Below are 27,395 nucleotides of genomic sequence, written 5' to 3' on the forward strand. Positions count from 1 at the left end.
TACCTCCACTTTTTCATTAGCTAACCTGCTGAAAAATTCATGAAGTGACATTTTCCTCATGTATTTCATGTGAATTTTGCACACAAAATTTAGCACTTTTACTGGAAGTATGCAAATAATATAGTACAGGGTGCAGCAGAACCGATTATGCAGTTTTGATGGGTTATTAAAATTTAACTGAGGTATATAGAGAAAAACTGTTTTTATTTTTGAATTAAGCAATAAATACCATTTTATATTCATTAAGTGTTGAAAATAATGTCCTCGAGAAGGCGGCCATTAGCACCAGGGCCGGTGCAAGGATTTTTGCCGCCCCCCATATGTCCTGCCCACCATGTGACATCACAATGCCCTGCCCATATGCTCTGCCATATGGGCCAACGCCAGTCTGCACAAAGTGTCTTTTATCTGAAAAGACTGTGTGTTTACATTAAAAAAAAGCCTACAGGCACAGGCTATGGACACCAGAACCACTACATTAAGCTGTAGTGCTTCTGGTGACTATAGTATCCATTTAATGTGAGGTAAATTAGAGATAAGTGCCACTAATAATATATTGGATTGCCTACTTACCACCAGATGAGGACAAGAGGATGATGATGGGCCCAGTCTGGCTCCACAGGTCTGGTGTAGAAGAGGCTCTCTGGAGACTGTTTGTAACAGTGCTCACAACAATTAACGAACAGGAAGCAGCTCCATTTTTTGGGGTCCCTTACACAGCTCAAGATCTGGGCCCCCATAGCTTGACCGTGAGTATGCCTACAATGCCCACCCATAAATCCACCTTCATGGCCCACCCATGAGTTCTCTCACAGGGAGTGGAGTGTATGTGTCTAAGGGATGTGTTATTGTAGAGGATGTAATGTGTGTGTGTTCTTATAGAATGTAGTGTATAGGGAATTGTGTAAGGGATGTAGTGTGTGTATAGTGGATGCATTGTATGTTTCTGGGTGTGTGTGTGTGTTTTTGTAAGGGATGCAAGGTGTGTTTCTGTGTATGTAATTTAATGCAGTGTGTGTCTGTAAGGGGTGCATTGAGTGTGTAAGAGGTGCATTTTGTTTCTGTGTGTAAGAGAATGAGTGTTTGTGTGAGCATAAGGGATGCATTGTGTGTTCCGGGTGTGTCTGTGTGTGAGTAGGGATGCATTGTATGTTTCTGTGTGTGTGTGGGGGCAATGCATTGTGTGTGTGTGTGTGTGTGTGTGTGTAGTGTAAAAGAGAGGGTTTGTGGGGTAGGATAGGGACTGAGAAGGGAGCAGCTCTATTTTTTTTTTTTTTAAATTCATAGTGCTCTCCCCTCCTGTCCCTCAGTGTTCTCCCCCTCTCCCCCTTAGTGCTCTCCATTGGCCCCCTGTCCCTCTGCAGTCCCCCCTTGGTGGTCTTCTCACTCCCCCTCTCCCCCTTAGTGGTCCTCCCTCCCTCCCCCTAGTAGTCCTCCCTCTCCCAAATCCCTTATTGGTCCTTGCCCTCATCCCCCCTTAGTGGTCCTTCCCCTTTCCTCTCTCAGTGGTCTTTGCCTTCTTTCTTCCCTCAGTGGTCCTTCCCCTCTTCCCCCCTTAGTGGTCCTTACCCTCCTCCCCTCTACTTAATGGTCCTCCCTCCTTAGTGGTCCTTCCTCTCTTCCCCTCCCCCCCCTTAGTGGTCCTTAACCTCTTCCCCCTTAGTGGTCCTTACCCTCTTAGTGGTCCTTACCCTCCACCCTTCTTCTTAGTGGTCCTTCCCCTCCTTTGGTGGTCCTTTCCCTCTTCCCCCCCTTAGTGGTCCTCCCTCTCCCAAACTCCTTAGTAGACCTCCCCCCTCCCCCCTCATTGGTCCTCCCTCCTTATCCCTCCCCCTTTGGTGGCCCTCCCCTCTTACCCCCCTTAGTGGTCCTCCCTCTGCCAAACCCCTTAGTGGACCTCCCACCTCCTCCCCCAGTGGTCCTTACCCCCCTCCCCCAGTGGTCCTTGCTCCTACCCCAGTGGCCCTTATCCCCCCCAGTGGTCCGTATATCCCCCCTCCCCAGTGATCCTTACCCACCCTCCAGTGGTACTTATCCCCCCTCCTCCCTCAGTGGTCCTTATCCCCCCTCCTCCCCCAGTGGTCCTTACTCCCCCTCTCTCTGTGGTCCTTACTCCACCCTCCCCTCCCCAGTGGTCCTTACTTCCCACACACCCTCCCCCAGTGGTCCTTACTCCCCCCTCCCTCTGTGGTCCTTACTCCCCCCCTGCTCCCCAGTGGTCCTTACTATATATATGCTAAAGCGCTCAGGCGGCGCAGCATGAGGAGCCGCACCGGTGATTCCGGGCGCAGGGCTCCGGTGCCCACTACTAAGTTGCGCCCTAGGCAGCTGCCTAGGTCACCTTACCGGTAGCGCCGGCCCTGATTAGCAGCAACACACTGTTGGAGACGATCTCTGAAGTTTTGTACAGCTCGTTCAAACATATCACAGTGTATGGCGTTAACTTCTTCAATAATCTGCTCCCTTAGCTCTGGTAGTGTGTGAACACTTTTTCCTTCATATATCCCCAAAGAAAAAAATTGCAAATGCTCAAATCTGGTGACCACGACGGCCACCCCACTTCATCCCTCAGAGAGACTAGACGTCCAGGAAACATTTTCATTGAGTGGATTTCGGGCTGTGTGGGCAGTAGCCCCATCCTGTTGGAACCAGAACTCCCCCAATTCCTCTTCTTCAACAATCTCTTCCATTCTGGGCTGCAGGAAATTTTCCAACATTCAGACATATCATTCATAATTCACGGTCACGCCTTCCTTCTCAAAAGTTATGGACCTATAACTCCCAATTGTGATACGGCACACCACACCGTTAGTTTAGGGGAATGTAGTGGTCTTTCATGAATCCTTCGGGGGTTAATTTGAGCCCAGTAGCGGAAATTCTGCTTATTCACAGCTCCACTGGGGTGAAAATATACCTATTCGCTACTGAAGAAAGCTGCTGCGGGAGGTATCTGGGCAAGCATTTGCTCACACCAGTGGCGTACACATGACCCATGGGGCCCCGGTGCGAAAATTGATCCGTGGGCCCCCCCCAACCCCCCGCGCTTACTCTGGCGGACCGGGGCCGCAACACATTGCGGCGGGCACCTGGTCGCAGGGGTCGCAGGGGTTGCAGGGCTGCGAACCCTGCGACCGCGGTATGTACGCCAGTGCATACAGATGCACACACTTAAAGGACCACTACAGACACCCAGATCACATCAGCTCAATGAAGTGGTCTGGGTGTCAGGTCCCTCTGGTTTTAACCCTGCAGCTGAAAACATAGCAGTTTCAGAGAAACTGCTATGTTTCACTGAGGGTTAATCCAGCCTCTAGTGGCTGTCTCACTGACAGCCGCTAGAGGCGCTTCCGCGATTCTAAGACACTGAACGTCCATAGAAAAGCATTGAGTAATGCTTTCCTATGGGCGGTTTGAATGCGTGCGCGGCTCTTGCCGCGCATGCGCATTCGGAGCTGAGAGGCGGAGGGTTCCCCTGCGCCAAGGGAGTCCGGCGCTGGATTAAGGTAAGTGCTGAAGACACACACACACTCTCACGAACAGACGCATACACACTAGCTAACAGACACACACATTTACTGACAGAGACACACTCAGCGACAGACATACATACACACTCACTTACAAAACATACACTCTCACTGACAAACACACACTCACTAACAGACATCAAACAGACTCACTAACACACACACAAACACACTCAGTAACAGACACACACAGTAACACAATCACTGACACTCACTAGCAGACACACACTCACTCACTGACACTAGCAGACACACACACTCTAACACACACACAAACACACACAGTAACACACTCACTGACACTCACTAGCAGACACAAACACTAACACTAACACTCTCACACACACACACACTAACACTCACACTAGCACACACTAACACTCACACTAACACTTACACACACACACACACACACTAACACACACTAACACACACTAACACACACTAACACACACTAACGTTTTTTTGTATTTAATCCCCCCAGCCTCCTTACCTTTTGGAGTGCTGAGGGGATTCCCTGGGGTCCAGTGGTGCTGCTGGGCTCCTGGGGGTCCGGTCACCCGGCGGGCAGTCAGGCTGGCGGGCGCGCGAGGGAGCACTCTCCCCTGAGTGCTTCCTCTTCAGCTCCCTCGCGTGCCGCGTACTGATACCGGCGCCGGAAGATGACGTCATCTTCCGGCGCCGGCATCCCTACGCGGTGCGCGAGGGAGCTGAAGAGGAAGCACTCAGGGGAGAGTGCTCCCTCGCGCGCCCGCAGGACCGGCCAGCCGGGTGGCAGCAGGGCCAGCCTCGGGGGGGCCCGGAGGTGGCCGGCTCTAGGGCCCCCCCAGGAGAAGAGGCTGGCCCAGTGGCTACATACCGGGTCGCAGGGGCGGCCGGGCCCCCTGGTGGGCCGGGCCCGGTCGCAGCCGCGACCCCTGCGACCCTGGTATGTACGCCACTGGCTCACACAAATGTCTGCTGTGGAAAATGTGATATATACATGGTCCAATTTTTTAAATTCTCTCCTTGGGGACTAAGCCTTTTTCTACTATAGGAACTTATTTATTTTTGAAATTCTTTATTTTTGTTGTGCATGTTTTACATAACAACGTCATACGCCACAACAGCGTGTCCAAGAATGTACTTAGGTTGAACAGTGGCAAGAGTAATTGCACATTTTTGTATATTTATACTAAACATTCGCTTGGCTAAACAGTGAAGTCAATGAAATAAAAACGAAGCAGTAGCAGAACTTATTTATTTAATATCAATGGAAATTCCAGGCGCTGACTTAGATGCTGTGCTAGATAACAGTTAAAGGTTAAGGTTGGGGTTAAAGGAGGGTTAGAAATAGTGTCAAAGTGTGACACTCTAATTTCACCTCCAAATAGCATATATGGGAAGCACGTAATTAGGCATGTCAAAATTAAGACACATCTCTAATAAATTGCCACCAAACCTAGCACAGATATACATGTGGGGTATTGCTGTACTATACAAATCAGGGGTCTGGACAGTGGTGGGGCATACATGGTCTTAGAAATTAACCCTAAAAACACCTTTGGGAAAATTACAAACAAATACAATTTACCCAGTAATTATGACTGGGTTGGTGACAAAATGGGTAAATAGTGATAGTTAAATATTTTGGATTCTGCTATTAAAAAGTTAAAGTGCCATGCCTAATTTGCCCATGGTTTAGTTTTAAAATTACATTTCATGCTTGCCCTATTGCTTCCAAAAAATAATTGAAATCAGTTATTGTTATGAGCAAACATTTCCCATTTCTTAGTTCCCATTTCTTAGTATTTTGTTCATAAGTTTCTAGGCAACACAAGGTAACAATTAACCCATACATAGTAAATATGTAAGACAATTACACAGGTCCAGAGAAATAATTTGTTTTTTAAAAATCCATTGACAACTATAATAGGAAACCTCTATTCTTTCACATAAGATACATGTTACTGTCTCAGAAGAGAGACAGGTGAACATTTCCTTTAACAAATGAATGTGATAAAAATTCTCACTCATGGTATCCAAATAATGTGTATGCAATATAATGTTTAATACATAATGAGGAATGAAAAATAGTGTCTTAGTAATATTCATTTGTAAAATGAATATACTCTTTTTTTTTTATTCTCAGTTTTAGCACCAGGGCCGTCTTTAATATGAATAGGACCCTGGGCAAAGAATTTTGTTGGGCCCCCTCGGCCCTGCGACCCTCTCAATCCACCAACCCCCCAATTACGCCCAACCCCCAATCACACTGACATATTGACACATACACACACACAGACATATTAAAACATTCACAGATACATACTGACACACACATACACATACTGGCAGACATATTGACACACATTCAGACATACTGACACACACACACACACACAGACGCACATACATACACACACAGACACATACACTGATAGACTTATTGACACACACACAGACATGCTGATACACACACGCATACTGACATACACACAGACACAGTGACACACACAGGCATACTGACATACACACAGACATACTGACACACACAGACAGACATACTAACACACACACATACACAGACACATACACTGACAGAAATACTGACACACACACGCAGACATACTCACACACACAGACATACTGACACACACACAGACATACTGACACACACACAGACATACTGACACACACACAGACAGAAATGCTGACACACACACACACAGACATGCTGACACACACTGACAGAAGTATTGACACACACACACACAGGCATGCTGACACACACAGGCATGCTGACACACACAGGCATACTGACACACACACAGACAGACATACTGACACACACACACAGACAGACATACTGACACACACACAGAAATACTGACACACACACACAGACACAGACATACTGACACACACACACACAGACATACTGACACACACACACAGACATATTGACACACACACTGACAGAAGTATTCACACACACACACACACTGACAGAAGTATTGACACACACACAGACATAATGACACACACAGGCATACTGATATACACACACAGATACACTGAAACACAGACAGACATACACACACAAACATACTGACATACATTTAGCCACCCTCCAACCACCCTTACCTTTTCTGGAGGGTGGTTTCCCTGGGGAACAGTGGCAGGCTGAGGCAGTTGGGAGTTCTCCTCTTAAACTCCCCTCCTCCCTGCCTTTCTCCTCCTGTGCGGCTCTGATCTCCGGTGGGAGGAAGTGACGCGCGGCACTCACTTCCTCCCAGCTGGCTGACGAACAGGAAGGGGCCTGGTCGCGCTGTAAGCGTAACAGCGCCCGACCGGGCCCCTGCTGACACATGTCCACCGGGTGGCCCTTAGTGCATGGGCCACCCGGGGGCCCTCTTTAGCATGCGGGATGGTGCGGCTCTGTGCAGCCGCACCACCGGGTCCAAGGGGGGCTGCCCAAATCGCGGGGCCCACGGAGCAGCTGCTCTGGGCCCCCCAGGAGCAACTGGGCCCGGGGCAGCTGCCCCGTTTGCCCCGCGCTAAAGACGGCCCTGTTTAGCACTTATTGTCATCTAATCGAGCTTCTGTAAAACTGCTAAAAATAAGTAGCACAAAAACAGTCACCATATGTGTCAAACTCAGCAGTAGAAAAACAATTCTTATTTCTTATGGTAAATGGAAACTCTTTCCAGAATCATAGAGATTATAGATCAGAAGGAAAAAGTGCATACTGTAACTTTTTTTTTTTTTTTTAATGTTTTTTATTTGAATTTGTGGCAATAAAATACTACACTATAAAACACTAGCAACCATTTAGGCATACAAAGAAAACTCTAGTTTGCTCTTGCTCGCACTGTCCTAATACATGCCTCAACCTGAAGTATAAGTGTCCATGGTCCATCCAGTTATAAATATGTATGGTGACAATTATTCTTTTCGGACCTTTCTTCCCTGAGCTTCTTTTCACCATGCTCAATGCTTGTTCACACAACTTGGCATGTTTCTTATCTGCTGTCATTGCAGAGTTCATCCAGATAATAACCCTTCTGTTGTCTCCTCCACCCTTAACAAGCACCTTCGTCCATTGAGCACTCAGTACCACTGGTGTAGCACATTAAAGTTGTGACATCGGACTCTTAAAACATATCAAAGTCATCCAATAATGACATGGATTTACAACTGTTAAAAATCATTATCTGTACAGCAACAAATTTGAATAGATATGCACAAATGAGCATTCTACATAAATGAGCTCCAGACATAAACCTGAACAACCCAGAGCCCTGGAAACTATCTCCACTGGTAATCAGGGGAGGGCTGGCAGCCTTAGACCTGGGGGGCATAACCAGTTAAGTGGCCCATTGCACAACCTAATCAGTTCACCATCCATGCCCACCTTTTCCTGGTTTTATAACGGATATTGATGTTATGCTAATCCGTAGCTCTTTGCCATACCCGCTCCTTCACGGCTCTGACTTTCAATGTTGTCAGAGCACAGGCTGAGAATCTCTGAGCCTGTGCTCTGACTCACTAACTGAGCGCCGGAACCACGAGGGAGAGGATATGATCTGACTGCACCTACTGCTGGTGCGCACCAGTGGACCTCCAGTGAATCGTTAAAATTAAATATGCTGGTGTACCCAACTTGTGAGCTGTGTTGGCCGCCGGGTGCCTCTGTTGTCATGGCACCCTGCGTGACCGCACAGCTTGCACACCCCAACGGCTGGCCCTGCTGACACACACTGACGTTACTACTTAGACATCCCTCAATGTTAATACAGACATCAGAGTAAACACCAATAAACTGTGGAAACAGAGCTGATCCCCCCAAATTTATAAAGATTTGCTTACTGGATTTGTTGTAAGATTAAATCATGCCTCCTCCTCACTCTCTCCCATGCGCTGGGAGGAAGTGAAGAGTAATAACATTCTCCCAGCACAGCGCCACCTGTGGCTGCATGGGGAACAGTTGTTTAATGTAATGCTTGCAGGACGGCCAGCTGCCGCAGAACCTCTTTGTTCCCGTCTCTGCAAAGGGCTTCAGGCACTGCTTGCTGTGAGTGTGAGCCACTGTAAATTAGGGGCAGAGGGCACTTGTACTGCGGTAAAAACGGATCTGGGCATGAGGAGAGTGCTGTGCAATCAGTGCACTCCCCTCCTGTGGGTCACCAGTAGACTGATGCACCTGCCCAGGATCAGAGCCGGTGCAAGGATTTTTGCCGCCCTAGGCAAAAGAAAAATTTGCCCCCCCCCCCATGTAACATCACAATGCCCCACCCATATGATCTGCCATGTGAACTAACGCCAGTGCTGCACACCGTGTGTGTTTACATTAAAAAGCCTGCAGGGACAGGCTATAGACACCAGAACCACTTCATTAAGCTGAAGTGGTTCTGGGGACTATAGTGTCAGGCTATAGACACCAGAACCACTTCATTAAGCTATAGTGTCCCTTTAATGTGAGGTAAATTATAGATTAGTGTCACTAATAATATCCTGGATTGCCTACTTACAATCAGATGAGGATGGTGAGGGGCTACAGTTTGGCTCCACTGGTCTGGTGTAGAACAGGATCTCTGGAGGCTGCTTGTAACTGTGGTCACAAAATTCAAAGTTCTAGTAGAATGGGAAGCAGCTCTATTTTTTTGGGGTCCCTTACACAGCTCAAGGTCTGGGCCCCAGGGCCTGACGGTGAGTATGCCCATAAGGCCCACCTAAAAGTCCACCTACATGTTCCACCCATGAGTTCGCTCACAGGGAGTGGAGTGTGTAGGGGATGTGTTATGTGTTATTGTAGAGCAGGGGTAGGCAACCTTCGGCTCTACAGATGTTGTGGACTACATCTCCCTTGATGCTTTGCCAGCAATATGGCTGTAAAAGCATTATGGGAGATGTAGTCCAAAACATCTGTAGAGCCGAAGGTTGCCTACCCCTGTTGTAGAGGATCTAATGTGTGTGCTTATGGTAGGTAGTGTATAGGGATACCAGTTTGTGTAGGTAATGCAGTGTATTTGTTTGTAGTGGAAGCAGCGTGTGTTTGTGTATAAGGGATGTATTGTGTGAATCCGTGTTTGTATGCATAAGGGATGCAAGGTGTGTGTCTGTAAGTGTGTGCATTGAGTGTGTGTAAGAAATGCATTGTGTTTCTGTGTATATGTAAGAGAAGATATTAATTAAAACCCCAGATAACAACCAAATAATTAACCTATCCTCCTACACTCCCACCAAAAATGAAATACAAGTCTTGAGGCGGGGTATGTCCTTTGTCCCAGTCTCTAACTTTGATAAGTTTAACTGGACAAAGGACATACACCTCTTTGCAAGGAAACTGGCCCTTCACAAAATTCACCGCATTAAAGATGAAAAAAGGGCAAAAGACTTAGGGCTACAAGTCTCTGATATAGATGCACTGGATATTCTAGTGGATCTCCTTGTATGCAATGATGAGTCTATACAAAAACAACCCCCTTTCACACATCTGAAAAAGAAGAGCCGGTTTACTCCACATATTGCTGATTTCAAGTATATAGACCTATTTGTGGAGTTAACATGCAAAGAAATCGATAAGATCAATCCGAAAGACCTCCCAAATCAACCCAATAGCAATATTTCCCCACAAGAAAACACTGCACTAAGTAAACTCAAGGGAATGGATGAGGTGATCTTTAAACCTTCCGATAAGGGAGGCAACACGGTCATCCTAAATAAATCTGACTATGTATCCATGGTATATAGATTAATCAATGACAGTGAGACATATGAGGTATTGACAGGTGACCCTACACAGAAATATCTAGCTGAATTAAAAACAATCCTGGATTCGGCACTGTTACTATCCCTTATATCTAAGGACGAATATAATTTTATGTTTGTTAAAAGGCCGGTTACTGCCACTTTTTACGCACTCCCGAAGGTACATAAACAGCAACCAACATTAAATGGACGACCCATAGTCTCTGGTAGAGGTAATCTGACCCAGAATATAAGCTTATATGTGGATCAGATACTAAGAAAAGTAGTGTTTGAACTCCCCTCACATCTAAGAGACACTAAGCATACACTAAACACCATCAAAGGAATTAAGATCAATGGCCACGCTATCTTATGTAGCCTCGACGTGGAGAGCCTTTACAGCTCGATACCACACGAGGTGGGTCTAAGACACCTTAGAGCAATACTTGATAGCAAACCTCTGGTCTCACTACGACATAATGAATTTGTCCAAGACTTGATGTTGTTCATTCTGACACATAACCATTTTATCTTCCAGGGAAAACACTACCACCAGGTGAGAGGAACAGCTATGGGGACGGCTTGTGCCCCCTCATATGCCAACCTCCACCTGGGGTGGTGGGAGAGCACAATGGTATTCAATGAACACATGGTAAAATACACTAAGTGTATAAAAATATGGAAACGCTACATCGACGATGTATTGATCATATGGACAGACACCCCTGACCTCTTTCTTGAGTTTGTTAACATCCTAAACTCCAACTCCATTAATCTGAGACTGACAAGTGAGATAGGTGGTAACCGAATTAATTTTCTTGACCTAACTATCTGTCTGTCAGATAAGGGGGTGCTTACATCCACCCTCTTTCGGAAACCCACGTCAACCAACAGCCTATTGGAGTGGACAAGTCACCATCCACCCTCCCTTAAAAAAGGTATCCCAATAGGGCAGTATTTGCGCCTAAGACGCAACTGCTCCACTATAGAAGATTTTAAACTGAAGGCAAAAACCTTACAATTCCAGTTTAAACAAAAAGGATACCCAAACAGATGCTTAAAATCTGCATATAAACGCGCACTGTTGGCAGACCGTAAAGACCTCTTAGTTGAAAAAAACGTACAGTCTAATCAAGAAACTATAAGATGCATAGGGAATTTTGATGCAGGCTGGCATCAAATTATGAGTATCCTTGATAGATTCTGGCCCCTACTGCACCAAGACCCACACCTACAGAAGGTGATTACACCTAAGGCGTCTGTGACAGCACGCAGAGGACGAAACATTAGGGACATCCTAGTCCCAAGTCACCTGAAATCGAGCATTCAGAAAACCTCTTGGTTAAAGTCTCCAGTCCTAGGCACATATCAATGTGGAAAATGTAAGGCGTGCAAATTCATACGCCGCCCTTCGAAAACTTTTCCAGACTCCTTAGGGATACAAGAATTTAAAGTCCGTCACTTTTTTAATTGCCAATCTAAAGGTCTTGTATACCTACTCTCATGCTCATGCAATAAACTATACGTGGGAAAAACTTCCCGTATGTTTAAACTGAGAATAAGGGAGCATGTGACCTCAATTAACCCTAAAAGACAAATTGACACCCCAGTTTCAAAACATTTGAAACTTCATCATGGGGGATCATCTGAAGGGATAAGATTTTGCGGCATTGAAAGTGTCACCCTTGGACCAAGAAGGGGAGATCTAGACAAAAAATTACTCCAAAGGGAGAGTTTCTGGATTTATAAACTTAAAACATTGTCACCATCTGGACTCAACGAGGGTTTTTCATATACACCCTTCATTGAAGATTAAGAGAACCAGGCTGGACACTGTGTCCCCACACCTTTATGGGTCTCTGACATACTCGTAATTTATATTTAATCAAGCTTATTTTGCCTGATACACTTGTACATTTTGTAATATAGCGTGTGTAGTGTTTAGTGTAGATATGTACATATTTCTTTAATTTCTTTATCCTTATTTATTACTCAGTTATTATCTTTTCTTATTTTCATTATTATTTTTTCATGAATACCTTATACAGGACCATAGGTACGTAGAATTGACTGTATCAGGTCCGGACACATCGGACCATCCACTTACTGCATTCTTTATATAGATTTACATTCATGGTTTATATTTATATCTAATTTCATCCTTGTCCCTATACATACCTCAGTGTATTTATGTATCTGACATCGATACCTGAGAGGCTTTAGGGCTGCTGAGGAGACCTGAGAGTTGTCATACTAATGTATGGGGATTAATGGGTGGTATCCCGTGGTTGCTCTATACTGTAATTTTGCCGGCCCATTACATCATATGACCCGCCCACTGGTCTCAGATGGGCGGGGTCTATTGAAGAGGCAGGACTGCTCCTTTACACCACGGGCCCAGCCTCTATGACGAAAGGCCGGATACACCACGTGACTCGTGACGCACCGAGTCACGTGACCGGCATCAATTGCTCCCCCCAGAGCCGGATAGTTCACGTGACTCGGGACACGCCGAGCCACGTGACCGGCATCAAGCGCTTCCTTCTGCATGGTTGGCGGGCGGGTCCGCTCGGACGTGCGCCCGCCCACTTAGCCTTTTGATTTGGGCAGGTCGCATTCACACAATGGGGGTGAAACAAGTTGTAGAAAAGCCCTACCATTGGCCTAGCCCATACCACATGGGGCCGGTCACATCACATGTCCCACGATATGCCGGACCATGTGACCGGCATTAAGCCCCGCCTCCAGGAACATCTTAATGTTTATCCTGGAGCTTGGATTGAACACACTCAGGGAAATGCAGTACAGCTGATACCACACTCCCCCAGCTCCTATTGGTCGAAGGTACTCATGCCTCTTGGCACATAACATATAAAAGAGACTCATTAACAGTCTAATGTTGGCCCCTGACGAAGGTGCTCCTCTCTAGCACCGAAACGTACGTTGGGCAATTTTTTTCATCTCATATCATGTATATGAGCACTGGGCACTGGTGGTTTTAGCACCATGTTAATCACCTAATCTATACTTTATTTACTTTCTCTTTTCTATGCCTGTCTAGCTAGATTAACAGGGAGAGAGGTTTCTTAAATTTAAAACTAGCAGTCCGAATTTGACTGCTATTAACACTGCATACCTTCCTCAATCTCCCTTTACCTCTGTACTAGCTCCATTTGGAGCCTCTTTTTACTTTATATCTATTACTACTTTTGTAGGAGGTATTTATGGTAGGGACTTGGGGATTTATACTCATCTCCTTATAGTGCACTATATTAAAGCTGATAACTAGGGGTGAGTTGTTGATGCCATATGGCATAATGTATCCCTACCTATACATACCCCTCTATTGACAGGCATAGAACTCTAGTATCACTTGTATATACTTTATTTTGGTATTTAGCAGCATTTTTATGTATATACTTTATTTTGGTATTTAGCAGCATTTTTATGATTTTTTCCTGTTTATGGGTCTATAGTGATACCTTCAGCGGTTCACAGTGACACCTACAACCTACAGCCAGGATTGTAATTTTAGACACTACCGCTATAGATATTTCCAGAGATGCGGTTAGTCTCAATTGACTTTTGAATCTGACCACATTTGTTCTTTTTGTTGTTTGATTATGTAAGAGAAGCAGTATGTGTGTTTGCATGTGTGTGTAAGGGTTTGCATTGTGTGTTTCTGTGTATGTGTGCAAAGGCTGCATTGTCTTTGTGTGTAATGGATGCATTGTGTGTTTCTCTGTGTGTAAGGGAAGCATGTTGTGTTTCTGTGTATGTATAGGGATGCATTTTGTGTGTGTGTGCGCGTAGTGTGAAAGAGCTCCCTGTCCTGCCCCCTGTCCTATAGAGCTCTCCCCTGCCCCTTAGTGGTCTCTCCTCCCCCCTCCCCTAGCAGTCACTTCTCACACCCACCCACCCTCCCTGTGCTCTTCTCATCCCCCCCCAAACCTCCGGTGTTCTTTTCACCCCCTCCCTCCCTGTGTTCTTCTCACTCCCCCCCCTCCATGTGTTCTCCTGACTCCCCTTCCTTTCTCCTCACTCCCCTCACCTCCCCCCCCAGTTTTCTACTCACTCCCCCCACCCTCCCTGTGTTCTTCTCACTCCCCCAACCTCCCTGTGTTCCCTCCTACTCCCCCACCCTCCCTGTGTTCTTCCCACTCCCCCACCCTCCCTGTGTTCTTCTTACTCTCCCCCCTCCTCTGTGTTCTTCTTACCCTCCCCCCTCCTCTGTGTTCTTCTTACCCTCCCCCCTCCTCTGTGTTCTTCTTACCCCCTGTGTTCTTCTTACTCCCCCCCGTTCTTCTTAATCCCCCCGTTCTTCTTAATTCCCCCTTGTTCTTCTTAATCCCCCCCACCCCCGTGTTCTTCTTAATCCCCCACCCCCTGTTCTTCTTCTTAATCTCCCCACTCCCACTGTTCTTCTTAATTCCCCCACCCCCCGTTCTTCTTAATCCCCCACCCCCCCGTTCTTCTTAATCACCCCCCGTTCTTCTTGATCCCCCACCCCTGTTCTTCTTAATCCCGCCACCCCTCCCCCACTGTTCTTCTTAATCCCCCCACCCCTCCCCCACTGTTCTTCTTAATCCCCCACCCCTCCTTCTTCTTAATCCCACCCACCCCTCTTTCTTAATCACCCCTCTTCTTATTAATCTCCCCCCTCCCGCTTCTTCTTAATTTCCCCCCTTCTTCTTAATCCCCCACCCTCCCCCCTTCTTAATCCCCCACCTCTCCCCCTTCTTCTAAATTCCCCCCTCTTCTTCTTAATTCCCCACCCCTCCCCCTGTCATGGCCATTAGCAGTAATTCCTGTCTCTTCCGGGTTGACGGACTGTAACTACACCCCCTCTCTGACGCGGTCTCCTTACGCTACATAATGCGACCGTGCCAGACAACAGACGCTGGATTAATGAACAGCGTACCGCGCAATTAAACCGGCTGCCACTCTTCTCTACAATTTTCCTGTGTACCGAACCGAACTTGTACTCGACTGACCTCCTTCTCCTTCCCTCGATCACGGCTAGTACTTTGACTCCTCTCGACCTCTCTCCAACGGAACCTCCCTGGAGGGGACTCTGGGACCAACTTAAAGTCTCTGGAAGCTAAGTTACTTTACTTGTGTGATACGAACTTTTCCCACTGACTTCTGAGCACTCAAGCTTTAGCCTGCTCGCACGTTCTCCTATCGTTATAGGAGTAATTCCTATTCATTAACCCTTCAGTCTCCAGCTGATATGTTTTCTACCAATTAAGCTAAAACAAATCTCTGCAAGTTAATCTCCATTACCTTCCCTTCATTGAATTATTGCTGCAATTCAATTGTATAAGATAGTCTAAGAATCCACTCACCAATACTGAAGTATTTAAAGATACAGTACCTATGTTTTCTTCAATCAAAATATTAAAGACACAGTATCAGTGAATTCTCAAGTGAACTGTCATCTCTTTATTTTCCTCAATATATCACATCTATTTAAACTGAAATCTGCAGTTGAGCTCCATCTTACTCTATGTGAACGTGACACCCCCCTTCTTCTTAATTCCCCCCCTCTTCTTATTAATCCCCCACCCTCCCTCCTTCTTCTTAATTCCCCACCCCTCCCTCCTTCTTCTTAATCCCTCCCCTTCTTCTTAATTCCCCCCCTCTTCTTCTTAATCCCCCACCCCTCCCCCTTCTTCTTAATTCCCCCGCTTCTTATTAATCCCCCACCCTCCCTCCCTCCTTCTTCTTAATTCCCCACCCTCCCCCCTTCTTCTTAATCCCTCCCCCTACTTCTTAATTCCCCCCTCTACTTCTTAATCCCCCACCCTCCCCCTTCTTCTTAATTCCCCCCCTCTTCTTATTAATCCCCCACCCTCCCCCTTCTTCTTACTTCCCCTTCTTCTTAATCCCCCACCCCTCCCCCTTCTTCTTAATCCCTCCCCTTCTTCTTAATTCCCCCTCTTTTTCTTAATCCCCACCCCTCCCCCTTCTTCTTAATTCCCCCCTCTTCTTATTAATCCCCCACCCTCCCCCTTCTTCTTAATCCCCCTTCTTCTTAATCCCCCACCCCTCCCCCTTCTTCTTAATCCCTCCCCCTTCTTCTTAATTCCCCCCTCTTCTTCTTAATCCCCCACCCTCCCTCCCTCTTCTTAATTCCCCACCCTCCTCCTTCTTCTTAATCCCTCCCCCTTCTTCTTAATTCCCCCCTCTTCTTCTTAATCCCCCACCCCTCCCCCCTTCTTCTTAATTCCCCCCCTCTTCTTATTAATCCCCCACCCTCCCTCCTTCTTCTTAATTCCCCACCCTCCCCCCTTCGTCTTAATCCCTCCCCCTACTTCTTAATTCCCCCCACTTCTTAATTCCCCCCTCTTCTTCTTAATCCCCCACCCCTCCCCCCTTCTTCTTAATTAGCCCCCTCTTCTTATTAATCCCCACTCCTCCCCCTTCTTCTTAATTCCCCCCTCTTCTTATTAATCCCCCACCCTCCCTCCTTCTTCTTAATTCCCCACCCCTCCCTCCTTCTTCTAAACCCATCCCCCTTCTTCTTAATCCTCCACCCCTCCCCCTTCTTCTTAATTCCCCCCTCTTCTTATTAATCCCCCACCCTCCCTCCTTCTTCGTAATTCCCCACCCCTCCCCCCTTCTTCTTAATTTCCCCCCACCCTCCTTCTTAATCCCCCACCCTCCCTCCTTCTTCTTAATTCCCCACCCCTCCCTCCTTCTTCTTAACCCATCCCCCTTCTTCTTAATCCTCCACCCCTCCCCCTTCTTCTTAATTCCCCCCCTCTTCTTATTAATCCCCCACCCTCCCTCCTTCTTCTTAATTCCCCACCCCTCCCCCTTCTTCTTAATTCCCCCCACCCTCCTTCTTAATCCCCCACCCTCCCTCCTTCTTCTTAATTCCCCACCCCTCCCCCCTTCTTCTTAATTCCCCCCCACCCTCCTTCTTAATCCCCCACCCCTCCCCTCCCCCTTCTTCTTATAAAATTATATGAATCTAACCTAACCTAATAGCAGTGTTCTCCAACCCAGTCCTCATGAACCACCAACAGTTCAGGTTTTGTCAGTATTTCCATTGGAATAAAACAGAGAAATACATAAATCCTGGACTGTTGGTGGTCTACGAGGACTGGGTTGGGGAACACTGATCTATATTCTATATACTCATATTTGTATATAGACAGTTGATTGCAATATTTATATATTTTATTTTATTTTTTTAAAGTAAAAAAAAAGATTATTGAAAGAGCAATTATTGTTGAAGTGGTCAGGCTATCTTTATTTCCTTCCACTAAGATAGAAACATAAAATGTGATGGCAGATAAGAACCATTCAGCCCATCTAGTCTGCCCAATTTTCTAAATACTTTCATTAGACACTGGCCTTATCTTATAGTTAGAATAGCCTTATGCCTATCCGATTGAATGCTTAAATTCCTTCACTGTGTTAACCTCTACCACTTCAGCCACTTCATGGCTACTCCATGCATCCACTACCCTCTCAGTAAAGTAATACTTCCGGATATTATTTTTAAATATTTGCCCCTCTAATTTAAGACTATGTCCTCTTGTTGTGGTAGTTTTTCTTCTTTTAAATATAGTCTCCTCCTTTACTGTGTTGATTCCCTTTATGTATTTAAACATTTCTATCATATCCCCCCTGTCTCGTCTTTCCTCCAAGCTATACATGTTAAGATCCTTTAACCTTTCCTGGTAAGTTTTGTCCTGCAATCCATGAACCAGTCTTCTCTAAACTCTCTCTAAAGTATCAATATCCTTCAGAAGATATGGTCTCCAGTACTGCGTACAATACTCCAAGTGTTCTGTACAATGGCATGAGCACTTCCCTCTTTCTACTGCTAATACCTCTCCCTATACAACCAAGCATTCTGCTAGCATTTCCTGCTGCTCTATTACATTGTCTGTCTACCTTTAAGTCATCAGAAATAATCACCCCTAAATCCCTCTCCTCAGATGTTGAGGTTAGGACTCTATCAAATATGTTTTTAAAGAAATAAAAAAAAAAATGAGTATATATTATTCAAGTTAAAATTTTCTGAATATTTCATAAATTGACATCTAATATTTAGAATAACATAACTGAATTGAAAATATATTATTTCCAAACTATTTTGTACTAAGAGCATGATTTGATTGGCTTTCCAAATGATTCAATACCTGGAGAAAATCTTTCCAAATTATTAGCTACAACAATTCCCTTTGACTTTAATGGTGACTTATGTAGCTAAATCATTTGGAAGGTTTTTCTAACAGTATTGAATCATTTGTAAGGTTTACAAAATCAAAGCCTGATATTTTCGTATAAGCCTTTTTTTTTTTTTTTTTTTTATAAATTGATATATTTTTAGATAAAATTGATTTTTTTTATATATTTTGATTTTTTTTTAAGTATATCCAAATATATTGAATACTTTAAAAAATATATATTAAATATTAATATATATCATATATTTAATATATATTGAATTAAATATATTAAATCAAGGGCTGTCTGCCATTGCCATTTTAGTTCCCCATACTTTACTGCAAATCCTTCCAATTCCTTCTTAAAAATACCATTGTGATGCAAATCATTTTTACAAATGAGATGCTAAAATATCATCTCAAGGGCCAAGGGATGAGGATGTTTTGCATTATGACACACTATAAGTGTTGCATTACATTGTAGAATGCAGTTGATATATTTGTATTACTTTAAAGCAGGCCTGCACAACCTGCGGCCCCCCCAGATGTTTTTGAACAACAACGCCCATGATTCTTTGAATGAAACAGATAGCTAACGCCCATGTTTTTTTGAGTGAAACAGATAGCCAGGGAATCATGGCTGATAGCCAGGGTTTCATGGGAGTTGTAGTTCAAAACATCTGAAAGGTGTTGTTTGTTGTGCAGGCCTGCTTTAAAGGAACTTTAAAGTCACAAAAACAACTTTAGCCTAATGAAACAGTTTTGGTGTATAGATCATACCTCTGAAGTCTCACTACTCAATTCTCTACAATTTAGGAGTTAAATCACTTTTGTTTCTCTCAATGCAGCCATAGCTACGCCTCCCCTGGCTCTGACTGACACAGCCTGCATAAAAAATATATATTTTTCAATCAGATGTTAACTTACTTTAGAGTTTTCTTTCCTCTCCTGCTTTGTAAATTGAACTTTGTCCACATACAGGAGGAGCCTGCATGGTATAAGAAGGTATTAACAGTGCAGGAGATAAGAAATTCTACATTAAACAGACTGAGTAATAAAGGAAGTGTAAACATTAAATCTCACTTTACAGGAAGTGTTTAGTAAGGCTCTGCACGTTATATGCAGAGAGGTGTGACTATGGCTGCTTAAACAAAGTTATTTAACTCCTAAATGGCTGAGAATTGAGCAGTGAAATGGCAGGGGCAAGATAGATACACCAAAACTGCTTGATTAACCCCTGAAGGATGGAGGCAATTATACAAGTTCTGACCAAGACAAAACCGAGAATTTGAGCTATATGTTTGTTTAACCATATCTTGCCTCTTTCATATTAAGTGCATCCACGCTTATTTTATATCATTTTGTTCACAGAAATGTTCCACATCAGATATTTTTATATGGAATACAATTTATTATGAATAATATTAAAAAAAAGTGTTTTCTTTTACTGCAATAAAAGACATGTATTTGTATGCTGTGATGTTCCACAAGTACAATCATTCCACATATTTACAGGCTTCATGTTGTTTTGGAAAGTTACGGGCTTAACTAAAGAGCCGATTTCCATTTTTACACTTTGCTAGGCCTATGTTGCCTGTGAGACCATAGGGCAACCCAGTAATGAAAATTACCCTCATCATGGCATACCATTTGCAAAGTAGACAATCCATGGTATTCATAATGGGGTCTTTGTAGTGGCCACATGTGTTAATATTTGCTATTTGCATTTTTCACACAAAAACTGCCATTTCATCGATGATATCGTTATCATTATACGTTTTACTGTTCTAAAACACTCATATTTGTGTTCAGCAAATGTCTCACAAGTATAACAGTACCCCACATGTACAGGTTTTGTGGGGTTTTGGAAAGTTACAGAGTCAAATATAGGGCCAGTAAATTTAATTATCTAAATTTTTTGCCTGGGTTGCCAGGCAGATCCACCAATATAGAATTAATAAAATCACATAATTAGGTAAAAGTAATACACAAATATACGCATAGAATTGCATATATAAATGTAGTTTATATTTAGATGTAACTTTTCCATAATTATGTAGCTTTTAAAAATAATTATATGTTGGGGAATCTGCCTGACAACCCAGAAAGAAAGTCCAGATAATTTAATTTGCAAGCCCTATATTTGACTCTGCAATCCTCTTTTGACTCTGCAGTGTCATCATGATCGGATAGGCAGGATTTTCTTCAGGGGAAATTAAAGAAGTTGTTAATTTCTCCATAACTAAATATAAGGACACGTGCACCAAGGTAGAATGGAAATATTGTTTAAGAAGACTTGCAACAGCTCAGTTTATTTAAATTGTTGTGTTGGAAAATCTAAACATCATATTCTGATTTTTTGTCATTATTATTGTAGCACCATGTGGATATAACGAGACTGCAGAAGATGGAAAAGTAACTCAGTATCCTCCCTGCAAAACTGGAGCCTGGATTGTTCCTGCTATTATGGCGTGCTACCTCTTGGTTGCAAACATTCTCCTTGTAAACCTCTTAATAGCAGTATTTAAGTAAGTTTGTCTGCAGAGACTTTCATGGTTAGAGAATATTTGCAGTTTGGCTAAATTGACCTTAAATTTGAAATTCAATTTTAAGTTCACTTTGAATTCTGTCTGTGAATAACTATGAAACCGGTAATAATAAAAACAAAACAAAAAATAAGAGAAATAAGTTACTGTTAGAGAGCAAGCACTGGAAAAATGTGGTTATAGTACATACTCTTTCTGTAAAATTTCCGAATCCGTTTTGGACTTTCCATGAATGTAGATGCAAACAAATTGATTTCTTTAAGAAATAATACATTTTCCATTACACACCCTCTCAAATTCTATCTGTGCAGGAAGTTATAGTAGAAAGTAATGTGTGCAAAGCAAAATTATTTACCAAGATGTATGAAAGCTTTTGGGAATAATTAGAACTATAGTTTTTTTTATCTCTAAATGTATTATTTTTTTAAGTCAATCAACTTACCGTATATACTCGAGTATAAGACGAGTTTTTCAGCACATTTTTTGTGCTGAAAAACACTCACTCGTCTTATACTCGAGCCAGTTGTCTGTATTATGGCAATTTTCATTGCCATAATACAGACAAGGACCGGGGGCTGGCAGGAAGCTGTAACTTACCTTCACCGCAGCTCCTGTCAGCTCCCTTCTCTCTCCTCCGTCCGTGCAGCTCCCAGGTCAGCTTCCTCTGCAACTCTCGCACGGCCGCGAGAGTTGCAGAGGGAGCTGACCTGGGAGCTGCACGGACGGAGGAGAGAGAAGGGAGCTGACAGGAGCTGCGGTGAAGGTAAGTTACAGCTTCCTGACAGCCCCCTCCTATAGCCCATCCACTGGACCACCAGGGAGTGAGAGCCCCCCTCCCTGGCCAGCTAACAAGCAGGGAGAGGGGACGAAAAAATAAATAAAACAAATAATAAAATAAAAAAAATAATAATAATAAAAAAAAATAACAACATGAAAAAAATATATATATTACAATAATAATTAAATAATAATAATTAATAAAATGGCCACCCCCACCAATGCTCTGCACTCACACACACACACACAACACTCTCACTCACACACACTGCATTCATACACACACTCATACACACACACTGCACTGCATTCATTATATACACACACTGCATTCATACACACACTGCACTCATACATACACACTGCACTCATAAATACACACTGCACTCATACATACACACTGCATTGCATTCATTATATACACACTGCATTCATACATACACACTGCACTCATACATACACACTGCATTCACACTGCACTCATACACACACTGCACTGCATTCATTATATACACACTGCACTCACACACTGCACTCATATACACACACTGCACTGCACTCATATACACACACTGCACTCCATTCATTATATACACACTGCATACACACTGCATTCATACACACACACACACTGCATTCATTATATACACACACTGTAAATAAATATTCAGTTAATATAACTTTTTTAGGATCTAATTTTATTTAGAAATTTACCAGTAGCTGCTGCATTTTCCACCCTAGTCTTATACTCGAGTCAATAAGTTTTCCCAGTTTTTGGGGGTAAAATTAGGGGCCTCGGCTTATATTCGGGTCGGCTTATACTCGAGTATATACGGTAATATTTTTAAAATTATTTTGTATGCATGCATTATGTTTACGGAAACATAAGAAACATAGCATGTAAGATATTATTACTTTATTATTTATATAGTGCCATCAAATTGCGTAGCGCTGTACAATGGGTGGACTAACACACACGTAATTGTAACCAGACAAATGTACGCACAGGAACAGAGGGGTTGAGGGCCCTACTCAATGAGCATACATGCTAGAGGGAGTGGGATATAGTGACACAAAGGGTATAAGTAGGGGTAATGAAATAGGTTGCTAGAAAAGTAATCACAGAGAAGCATGAGTAATTAAATAGGCTGCTAGAAAAGCCATCACTGAGAACTTAGTAGGTTATTTTTGACAGTTGCAGGAGAAGAGTCATGGGGGTGGGGGGGATGAAAACCCACTAACAGTTTAGATGATATGCTTTCCTGAAGAAGTGTGTTTTCAAAGATTTTTTGATGGAGTGAGGACTGGGTGAAAGTCTAACGGAGAAGGGAAGGGAGTTCCACAGAAAAGGTGCAGCCCCGGAGAAGTCTTGGATGCGAGCATCAGATGTCAGAGTACAGATAGAGGATAGGCGAAGGTCTTCAGCAGAGCGCAAGGGTCTCCATGGGAGCAGCATTATATAGGGACTTGTAAACAAGCACCAGAATCTTAAATTAAGCCCTATATCTAACTGGAAGCCAATATAGGGACTCACAGGTGGGGGAGGCATGGGTGGTGCGGGTGGACAGGAAAATGAGCCTTGCCACCGCATTCATTATAGGTTGCAGCGGTGTAATCTGGGAACACGTAAGACCACTGAGTAGGAGATTACAGTAGTCAAGGCGAGAAAGAACAACGGCATGGACCAGATCCTTAGCTGTGTCTGGTGTCAAATAAGGGCGGCTGCAAGCTATGATTTTGAGATGGAAGAAGCAGGATTTGTCGATCAACTGGACATGAGGGGGTCAGAGTCAAAGAAAACACATAGGCAGTGAGCCTATGAGGTAGAGGTGATGGTGACGCCGTTGACTTGGAGGGAGACAGTAGCAACACTTGAGGGAGAAAAAAAAACAGAAGTCCTGTTTTAAACAGGTTGAGTTTAAGTAAGTCATGTAGCCATCCAGTTTGAAATCACAGAGACGCAGTCAGAGACATGAGTCAAGATGGATGGAGAGACATCAGGAGAGGGCAGGTAGATTTGTGTGTCATCTGCATATAATTGATAATGGAAGCCAAAGGAGCTGATGAGTTTACAAAGGAAGGCAGTATAGATAGAGAACAGTAGGGGATCAAGGACAGCATCTTGGGGAACGCCAACAGAGAGGGGTTGGGGAGAAGAGGCAGAGCCAGAGAAAGAAACACTGAAAAAGTGTTGGGAGAGATAGGAGGAGCACCAGGAGAGAGAGAGCAGTATCCTGTAGACCGAGATTATGGAGAATGAGAAGAAGCGGTTGATGATCAACAGTGTCAAAGGCAGCAAAAAAGATAAAGGAGAATTAGGAGTAATGGCCACACAAATATGAATGCTAAATCCGGTAATGTACCTATGCTATGTTACATAGGGAAAATGAATAAAAATGAGTACAAGTATGAAATTATGCAATATGTGTTTGGTTTTTCTGTAATACTTTTTGTTTTTCTCTACCTCACCATTCTTGATACCCATTTTTTTTTATCTCTGGAATTTACACCATTGAATAAAAATTTGAAGTTCTGTAACTTGTGCTAAACCTTTATACCATGGTGATTTTCTGTTTTCTTTTAAATTTATATTAAAGATTCTGTAAATTACATCCAGTTCAGACAAGGCAAAACCAAGACAAGCATTAAAAATGAAGAGAAGAAATGTAAACTTTGCTGAGTTTCTCCTTTTCTCTGTAGGCATTCTTTATGTTGAGGAAAAAACAGAGCTTCTAAAAATGATTGAAAGGGAGCTAAGATGGATGCAGTAAAAGACATGAATTTCTAAATGTCATTATCTTTGTCATACCTCAATAATATAGTTGATGACTATAGCGATAAGTAAGCATAATATTAAAAATCATGGGAAGTGACAGTCCATTCAAGGGTAAATGAAGAGATTGTGGCAAGCAAATCAAATTAGTTGACCCATCTTACTGTAACACACCTGGTCCAATCTGGTTTTAGAATAACTAAATATTATTTGAATTAACTCTAATCTGTAACAGACTAAATTAGATAAGTAACATTTTGCCATAACTGATTTTGAAAACATTTTGGAAACAAATGGCTTATAAGCCATTTACATATGATTTAAAATTGATCAAATGATTTAAAATTGAACGAACTGTAAACTACCACTAAAAATACCACACAGAAAGAAAGAATGAAAAGGGATAAATGAGGGCTTTTTGATGTACACTAATCAGCCGCAACATTAAAACCACCTGCCTAATATTGTGTGGATCCCCCTTGTGCTGCCAAAACAGATTTGATGCCTCAAGGCATGAACTTACAAGACCTCTGAATGAGTCCTGTGGTATCTGGCAGCAAGACATTAGCAGCAGATCTTTTAAGTCCTGCAAGTTGTGAGGTGGGATCTCCATGGATTAGATTTGTTGTTTCAGCACATCCCACAGATGCTCAATTTTAAATGAGATCTCGGGAATTTGGAGGCCAAGGCAACTTCTTGAACTTTGTCATTTTCCTCAAACCTTTACTAAACATTTTTTTGCAGTGTGTCAGGGTGCATTATTTCCCTGAAAGAGGCTACTGCCAGTAGGTATGTAGTCTGCAATCTAGCCACATGAATGCCAGGAACCAAGCTTTCACAGCAAAATATTGCCCAAAGCATAACACTGCCTTCGCCAGCCTGCCTTCCTACCATAGTATCTTGCTGCCATCTCTTCCCCAGGTAAATGACTCACATGCACCTGGCTATCCACCTAAACTAAAAAAAAAAACCCTTCTTCCATTGCTCCATGGACAAGTTCTGATGCTCACGTCCCTACTGAAGGCACTTTTGATTGTGTACAGGGGTTATCATGGGCATTCTGGCTAGTCTGTGGCTATGCAGCAAACTCTGATGCACTGTGTCTTCTGATACCTTTATGTCATGACCAGCATTAAGTTTTTCAACAATTGAGTCATAGTAGCTTTTGTTAGTTTTGTTTGTTAAAAGTCAGTATAATATTTTGCTCTTTCCCATTCAAGCTTTCTTTTTCTCTTATAGCAATACATTCTTTGAAGTAAAATCAATATCAAATCAAGTTTGGAAATTTCAGAGGTACCAATTGATAATGACGTTTCATGAAAGGCCTGTATTGCCACCTCCTTTGATTATATTTAGCCATTTTACCATGATATGCAAGCACCTCTGCTGTCGATGGAGAAAGCATGAGAGTGACCAGGAAGAAAGAGACTATGGATTAAGTAAGTGTTGTATTCTTTGAAAAACAGGACCACACATTCACATTAATCTGTCAAAATAAATTCACATGAAGGTCATTTAGTTTGTATAGGTTGGGTTCTACCCATTTAAGCTCTGCATTCCATTTATCACTTATTGAGTATGGTATTTATTTAATCAGTTTAGGGTTGACCACTTTGCTTTATTTATTACTATTCGATACTTTTGGATTGCATGTTAACATATTATTCACCACGCTAGTGTCTCTTTTTTTATTTTTTGGTCACACCACAATAGCTATATCTGCAGTTAGAGAGGACACTTTTCATTTGTTGTAGCATAACCTAAAGAGTACATTTGGGTATGGTGCTTGGACTGTAACTTTAGTATCCAAGCCTCATTATCCAATTTTTCTACTCCAGCCATATTATGATTTTATTAATTCTCTAACACTCATCCAAAATATATTCTATGGTTTATTGTCGATATACCGTCCTTTGTGGCCTAATGTCAACGTGAGGTGTAATCAGTGCAGCCCTTTTCCTCTTCTGCACAGATAAGCTCTCTTTCAATATTTATACATGTAGCATTGAGAGTGGTGCTGGAAAGTCTGTGCTAGAATAGTCACATAGCATGTGATTCTTTGTTTAAAGCTCATCATGGTTTTAATATTGATAAATTAAAACTCTTCTTTTATAGGTTTATACAGTTATTTGTCATTTATTACTGAGTAAATCATGTTGATTTTATGTATCACATTTCTACTGCTATTAAAATAGCATAAATCGTATTTCCACAAGTATATGTTATATTATTATATTATTATTATACATTATCCCTCCCATAGTCAGTAACCTGTGTTTATAATACATTATCCCTCCCATAGCCAGTAACCTGTGTTTATAATATATTATCCCCCATAGCCAGTAACCTGTGTTTATTATACATTATCCCCCATAGCCAGTAACCTGTTTATTATACATTATCCTCCCCATAGCCAGTAACCTGTGTTTATTATACATTATCCCCCCATAGCCAGTAACCTGTGTTTATTATACATTATCCCCCATAGCCAGTAACATGTGTTTATTATACATTATCCCTCCCATAGCCAGTAACCTATGTTTATTATACATTATCCTCCCATAGCCAGTAACCTGTGTTTATTATACATCATCCCCCCATAGCCAGTAACCTGTGCTTATTATACATTATCCCCCCATAGCCAGTAACCTGTGCTTATTATACATTATCCTCCCATAGCCAGTAACCTGTGTTTATTATACATTATCCCTCCCATAGCCAGTAACCTGTGCTTATTATACATTATCCTCCCATAGCCAGTAACATGTGTTTATTATACATTATCCCTCCCATAGCCAGTAACCTGTGTTTATTATACATTATCCCCCCATAGCCAGTAACCTGTGTTTATTAA

General features: G+C 43.0%; 1 protein-coding gene across 2 annotated transcripts in view; it reads left to right on the forward strand.

The window, feature by feature from the left end:
* TRPM3 (transient receptor potential cation channel subfamily M member 3) overlaps positions 1 to 27,395 on the forward strand; it is a 491,731-nt gene that overhangs the window by 455,837 nt on the left and 8,499 nt on the right. For both annotated transcript variants that reach the window (XM_063455040.1, XM_063455041.1), the window contains 2 exons: positions 20,823 to 20,973; positions 25,781 to 25,980. In XM_063455040.1, the coding sequence (XP_063311110.1) occupies positions 20,823 to 20,973; positions 25,781 to 25,980 (351 nt within the window). The remainder of the gene's footprint in view (positions 1 to 20,822; positions 20,974 to 25,780; positions 25,981 to 27,395) is intronic.

Source organism: Pelobates fuscus, chromosome 5 (genome assembly GCF_036172605.1).
Source record: "Pelobates fuscus isolate aPelFus1 chromosome 5, aPelFus1.pri, whole genome shotgun sequence".
Taxonomy (NCBI): domain Eukaryota; kingdom Metazoa; phylum Chordata; class Amphibia; order Anura; family Pelobatidae; genus Pelobates; species Pelobates fuscus.